The sequence below is a fragment of the Etheostoma spectabile genome, chromosome 13, assembly GCF_008692095.1.
Source record: "Etheostoma spectabile isolate EspeVRDwgs_2016 chromosome 13, UIUC_Espe_1.0, whole genome shotgun sequence".
Classification (NCBI taxonomy): domain Eukaryota; kingdom Metazoa; phylum Chordata; class Actinopteri; order Perciformes; family Percidae; genus Etheostoma; species Etheostoma spectabile.
Window position 1 is genome coordinate 28376943 of NC_045745.1, and position 6918 is coordinate 28383860.

The window sequence follows — 6918 nt, forward strand, 5'->3', positions numbered from 1 at the left end:
ATAAATGCGGCTTTTATTAAAACTAAAAGTCTTCTTCAATGTGTCGTAACTACTAAAGCGTGAATAAGTAGGCTACTGCTTAGTTACGGTGGGGTATCTCACGTTAAAAAATATCTTCAGCTAATGTAGACTTGTTATTGAGGGTTAAACACTGTACTAACGTTAATAAATAACTATTATAATTAGTCACTCTACATGGACACTAGCTAACGGTGATACCATATTAAAAAATTATATTTTGGCAAAAAGTTACACTAAAATATGTGCAGGCGTTCACGTGCATTTTCCAACTCGGAAAACCGAGGTTTTACAATGTGTCCGACACCACGTGAACGCAGCACCAGTTGTGCTGCTTTTGTGTCAAAACGCTGCTTGGTAATGAAAACGTTGTAGTAAAGATGGCTGATTCTTCCCTCAATAAATACACTTCAAAACAAATATATGCCTGCCAGTTATAGCTGAATAGGTCACTGTTTAATGAGTTGGATTTTTTTAACCTTGTTTTTTACATTTTGAACTTCAGCCTTAAGGCTGACACCATAGAAAATATGGCTGACACCTGTGTCAAAGATGCGTGGGATATGTAGATGTTGACCACTCTCCACTGAGAAGCTATTAGTGAAAACACTGTTTAAAAATCCATCAGAGTAGGATAAAGAAAAATGTAGGGTAAAACTGTTTCAAAACATCATCAAAAGGTGTACATATCTCATCAGTTTTATTTGACCATACAGAAATTGCGTGAGAAAGTGATTCCCCGGCTGGCACTGTATTCTTCTTAAACTGTCAAATGCAGCTTGCTGTGCTGCCCTTTCTACCCTTTTGTCACCTTTCAGTACCATATGCTAAAGGTATATCTAAAACGTACAAACCCATAGGCTGGCACATCACTGTTATCTACTCTTAATGCATTCGAGATTGGAATATCTTAACATTTCATATAAATAAGCTGAGAATGTCTGTGCTTTTATGCTCTGCGGCAATATAGCAGTAAGTTAGCATTCCTGGAACGTTCAATCACCATGCAGATCATTTTCACGAGCGTCACTGAATCATGAAGGACACTTAAGTTTAAGATGTGATCAAAATACAGAAGCAGTACTTGGCACTGAGACTTTGTTAAAGATAGTGATGCAACATTGTCCATTCGTTTCCCCTCCACTCCACAGAACTCTGTTTTTTTCCTGTCATGACCAGTTTCTTACATACACCATGTCCTCATCTGGTAAGTGATATAGTTTGTTAAGTGAAACAAGTAGGCAGGCATCAAGGACACCTGTGCAAAAAGGCAAAAGAATATAAATAAATTAAGATTTAGATATTAGAGTGTAATACCTTTTTGAAAGCCAATGCATTGAAATAAATAAAAAAATACTTGGCCACAACATGACCAAAGCAACAAAAGCTAGATCCTGCCAATAGTTGCAGAATAAATGGGGAAAATAAAACATGCAGAATCATTTTTAGATTATTATGGGTACTGGACAGAATTGAAATGGGTAGACTTTAGGTGCAGATGAGAACGAGGCTGCGTTCATATTAAACTAGTACCTGGATGTATAGTGCCATCATGTGCTTAGCCATACTCATTACAACGTTGTTTTTTTTTATTCAAGTGGAGGCTTGTAAAAATGTTTTTAGAAAAGATGATGCATTGTGTTTTAACTAATCATCATAAAAGTAACATCATAGCATGTTCAGAATAGCAGGAATGGTTAAAGATGTCATGACGCGTTTGTGTTGTAAATGGCCTTTTGCTAAAATAGATGGTAATATGCAATCATGACAGTACTACAACAGTCAACAGTTTTGTGTGTGTGCCCTATTTGTTTGTGCTGTGAATGCATGGTTTTGTCTTTCAGAGGACTTGTTGCAGAATGACAGACAGAAGGCCCAGCCCGTGTAGGAAAGGGAGCGAGGAGCAGACAGCAAGAGTCGGGCTTCTGTTGCTGATGCCGCTAGGAAGGGACTGATTCTTCCTCCTCACACTCCTGGTGCGAAGAGTGGTTGTCTTCTTTGTTTGGATGGAGGGGCTCTCTGTTGTAAAGAAACTCTCTGTGGCCACCGTCATGTCAGCCCTAATGGATGTTTCAGTAATGAAGCTCGTGTCAGAAAAAGAGAACGTGTCAGTGCCAATGGATGAGCCTTGCTTTGTGCCAGAGATGAGATGGGAATCAGTGCGGAGCATGTGCTCTGCGGCAGCTGGGCTAGCAGATGCAGAGAGGTGATTAATAGTTAGGTGTGTGCCCGTGCGTCTGGGTCGCAGGGTGGAGATGCTCATGGGTGTGGCTGGGAAAGGGACATGCTGTGTGTTCAAGGTTTCTTTGGGGGTGTGGGGGGTGCTTTGCAGGGCAGAAACTGAGTACCACCACCCTGTCACACTGGTGTCAGGGGGCATGGAGCTCAGGTACTGTGCACTCGCTGCAAGAGGGGGTAGGTTGTAGGAAGCAAAGTGCCACCCTCCAGCCTTGCCAGGGTGCACCCCTCCACAGACAGGCTGGGTGTGGCAGGGACAGCCCAGGACGCGGGCAGGGGTGTGCTGAGTCCAGGCGAGTAAGTAGGTGATGTCGGCATAAAGGTGGCAGTCCCAAGGGTTGTCGCCCAGAGTGATGACTCTAATTGATGTCATCTTGTCCAGCACTCCATCTGGCAGAGTGGAAAAGTGGTTAGCATGCAGATAGAAGTGAGTTACTCTGAGGAGACGGTCCAGAGACCCTGGCAGCACCTTCACAAGCAAGTTGTGGGACAGGTCAATATTCTCCAGGTACACTGGCATGTTGGTGGGCAAAGTCCAGAATTGATTGTGGCTTAGGTTGAGCGTGCACAGATTGATCAGTGTGTTGTTGATGAAGATGGCGCGCTCCAGCTTGTTGTCGGAGAGATCAAGCAGTCGCAGGTTCCACTGGTTGACCGTGTCATTCTTGTCCAGCAACTGGAGGCGGTTGGAGGCGGCGTAGAGCTGCCAGAGGGATCGAGGCAAGCCGGCGGGCAGGTGGCCCAGCCGGTTATGAGACAAATCGAGGATGCGGAGATGGGTGTACGCAGTGAGCTGGTTGTCCAGGTTGTGAAATCGGTTGTGGGACAAGTTGAGGGAGCGCATGTTGTGCTGCAGGCCATCGGGCAACTGCCTCAAACCCCTGCATGAGCAGTCTACCTCCCTGTGGCTGCGGCCGCACGAGCACATGGAGGGGCACACGGCCAGGACATGCAACCCCAGCAACAACACAAGCAGGAGTTCCAAAAGGGCCTCATTAGGGGAGAGCTTCAGCAGAACATGCCTGCTGAAAGAAAGATAGGGAGACAGGACAGGAGAATGTTAGGGCAGAGCATCCTCTTTAACTCCTTGAGGCATACTCTGAAATGATGCCTGCAGTGTACTTGGAAAGTGAATTCAGGGAATGTTGCTATCTGAAGAAACACAGTGACTGCAGAGGGGTGAGCTGAATAAAACTTGTTCCATCGTTTCACACACACACACACACACACACACACACACACACACACACACACACACACACACACACACACACACACACACACACACACCTTAGGCACATGCATACTGCAAATACCCAAACAGACTGCTCAACATTTGCTGCACATCACTGCATTGCTATAGGATACTCACTTTGGCATCACATGCCAAACAGTCTCCCCTAACCAAGCCGGAATGTTTTTTAGAAACGTTGTAGCAGTCAGTGTCCTTTTGAGAAATGTTCACACTGTACTTTAAATATGCATAATCAGTAGCAGGTTGAAATGGACCTGATCGTGCAAGGGGATTTTTCGAGTCTATTCAAGAATATCATTTATCATAAAGGATGAGAAATCCCTGTAGTCATTCTGCCTGGCATCAGTTTGCGTGTTCAGTCATCAGTGGTTGTCAGAGCAGTCAGTCCCGTGCTCCCAGAGGACGAGAACTAGCTCAATAGATGGGTTGTATTAACGACTCCACAGAGAACTCATGCATCAGCTGGTGCAAAGGCAGGCAAAGACACGGCCAGGATCTCTACACTGCTGAAACTGCAGAATGTGAGCCAGGGTGTGGCAGAATGTGTGTGTAGAAAAGAGTCTATAAATGTATCCATAACTCACCTTCTCATCTTATCATTCCAGTCACTTTTCTCTGCTCCTTTTTGTCGCTCTTCCCTGTCCTGCTTTCAAGCCCGGGACCAGCTGCTGTTCTGCTGATGGTGAATTTTTTTTCTATGCCTGAATTCCACTCATAGAACTTGACCCTTGCTCACTTGTCCAGTGCGGGGCTTTTTGAGGTTTGACCTGGTCCTTTTGTCCTCTTTGAAGAGCCGAGAGTTTGCTATTGCCTGTATGGATCTTTGGGTTAGCGCAATCAGGCACTGCCGGCTCTGGATTTACTCTGTGCTGTGGAAGAGTGAGCTGGGAGAGGTGGGGTGTTGGGAGGGGGGGTGGGGTGGGGAGGTTGGGGGGGAGTGGAGCAGCATAATGGAGGGGTCTCTGCACACAAGGTTGCTACAAAGAAAACTCCTCAATCCCTTACCTGGCAGCTTTCAGGATTTACTTCTCTATTTAAAGCGACAACTATTGTCGTGGTTAGATTAATTAACTGGTTGCAGTCCTGTTTGTACTCAAAATAAATTAAATTGTTGTCAGTTATCACCTAAATCAATTATCCCTCTCTAAAGCATTCTCTTACAAAGAAGCAGTGTGCTGTAATTGGTTGTTATTTTCCCTGTGTAAATTTAGACACTGCCACATTTAAGATTTATTGCAGGGTACTCTAGTTCACTGCAGCTTCCTACCTGTCATCAGCAATACAAGCAACTCTCCATTCTGCAGCTGCATTGCTGCACTTCTGCCACACATCATTTACCTTGGGTTCTAAGGGACAGAGATACAGACTGTGATCAGGGTTAAATGTGGCAAATTTAACAAAATAATGAATAATAAATATAATTTTGATTCATGTAACCACAGCAGTTGAGAATCATTGTTCCCTTGTGTTCATTTTCTACTTGTCTTTGTTCACTTGTCATGTAAATGGTACAAAGTACCTCTTTTGAAATGTGCTCATTAATTCCTCACTTGACTCTCTCTGTGCTTTCCTCTCATGCCGGCGTATACTTCCAGTACATAGCTGTACATGTTGGATTTGACATTAGTTCATCCCATTTTTAAACTTGCACAACACCCAGAGCTACTGCAAAGTGTTTCCACCTCCTTGCTATTAGAGTTGAGCTGGACTTGAAGCAAAGAGAGGGGACAAAGTATTCAGACTTTTAATGAAGGGTGCACATCCACCATGACGTCACAAGTAAGGAGATGAACGATTATCTGGAAAAGACGGCGGAAACAAGCACATATTGGGTTTTTGAAAAGGTTTTTTGTTTGGCTTTGTCAGCTCTGGCTGAGGTGAAAGAGAGCGTTCTTTCTGAGTTGAGTGGCACTGCCTAGAGGAGGCACATTCTCTGCTTGCTAATCAACCTCTCTCTCTCTCTCTCTCTCTCACACACACACAAACACACACACACACACACACCCACACACACACACACACACACACACACACACACACACACACGATATGCAGCCACAACTAAATGGGAAATGGCTGCATAGCAATAAATACAAGACTGAGGTCACGTTATCTTTTTATTCCTCTGGTTGTTGTCATATCCATCATAAAAACGTAATAAATGTATGTACACCACAAGGGTAAGTTAAGACACAGATATTCGTGCACAGAAGTGTATGATAATATTAATAAATTCCAATATACACAAATAATTGTGAAATACAGGATAAACCAGCTGTTTTCAGCCAGAAATGCTCAGTGCCCAGTTTGACACAAAGTTGTGGCAATTACTGTAAAGCAAAAGCTGCTAAAGAAGTACCATTAATTTACTGTAAAAGGGGTAGTAAAAAAACATATGGGGAAGTGAAGCCAGGTGCTCAGGAAACTCTTTGGCATACACACACAACTCTACACCCCATCCTTTGGTTCCTCTGTGCCCTCAGAGGAGGAGGCTGCTACTGCGTTGGTGGACTGGGCATCAATGGGCTCCTCTTGTGGCTTTGAGGAGGCTGCCTTTTCATCAACGGTTACAGGTGTGGCCGAAGCGTCCTCACTCTTGGCACTTGTGTCTCCCACCTCCTTTTTGTCCTCCTGTTCTGTTTGTCCATCCTCCTTTGCCTTCCCTCCTTCTTCCTTGGTGGTACCATTACCCATCTCCTCCATTGTTGGATTGATGTCAGACATTAACACAGTGGTCTCTTCGGCTTCGGTCTCTTTGTTCTTCTTGGCAGTTCCCATCCAGTAATCATTGGTGCTGATCAGGTCAGCGTTGCTGCTCAGCATCTTGACGTGCCTGCTCAATTGGCACACCTTCCATGTCAACGCCACAATGCAAACCAGCAGAATGGCACAGGCTATGATCAGGCCGCCGGACACCATCAACTCTGGAATACATTTCTTGCTAAAGTTAAAAATAGGTATGGTGGGTGACTCTGTGTCAGGTGAACGTGACGTGCTCTGACTTTTGGATTCCGGTGACGGTGTGGTGGCATCAGGCGTGGTGCTGGCAACATTGGTGGTTTCATCTGTGGACAGTGTTGCTGAAAAAGCTGAAGAAATGGAGAGCTCAAAAGTATTAACCGCATAATCATAAGTAGTAGCAGTCTCTGATGATGTTTGAGCTCCACACAATAGTGCACACAGGAAGAAGAGGCCCTTCATATTGGAATCTGAGAAGATATGGAACAGCAGTTTGGTTTCAAAGATCTGGAATACAAATGTAATACATTGAGGAGAATTAGGTAGAATCCCAGATAGAGTAAAATTAGAAAATATCAATTCTATGACTTGGGACTGCAAATCTTCCTTATCTATACTGTACTTTTTAATGTCTTGCACTATGAACCACCCAGACCTCTCAGGTCGTC

The 6918-nt window shown here is 44.5% G+C and overlaps 2 protein-coding genes across 4 annotated transcripts in view; both read right to left on the reverse strand.

Moving 5' to 3' along the window:
• Positions 1-693: 693 nt before the first annotated feature.
• On the reverse strand, positions 694-4404 carry LOC116700925 (oligodendrocyte-myelin glycoprotein). Of its 2 annotated transcripts, none has more exons than XM_032534386.1 (2): positions 4096-4404; positions 694-3278 (listed from the first exon to the last, which is right to left on the reverse strand). In XM_032534386.1, exons 1-2 carry the CDS (start codon positions 4101-4103, stop codon positions 1859-1861), a joined length of 1428 nt encoding a protein of 475 aa, XP_032390277.1. In that variant the 5' UTR covers positions 4104-4404; the 3' UTR covers positions 694-1858. The 2 variants fall into 2 exon arrangements, with proteins under 2 accessions (XP_032390277.1, XP_032390276.1); XM_032534385.1 differs by having other exon boundaries at positions 694-3281.
• Positions 4405-5610: 1206 nt separating this feature from the next.
• Positions 5611-6918, reverse strand: part of LOC116700938 (uncharacterized) — a 4752-nt gene continuing 3444 nt past the window's right edge. The window contains exon 2 of one of the 2 annotated variants that reach the window (XM_032534412.1): positions 5611-6757. In XM_032534412.1, the coding sequence (XP_032390303.1) occupies positions 5960-6712 (753 nt within the window). In that variant the 5' untranslated portion in view covers positions 6713-6757 and the 3' untranslated portion in view covers positions 5611-5959. The remainder of the gene's footprint in view (positions 6758-6918) is intronic. The other variant, XM_032534411.1, reaches the window with a different exon arrangement.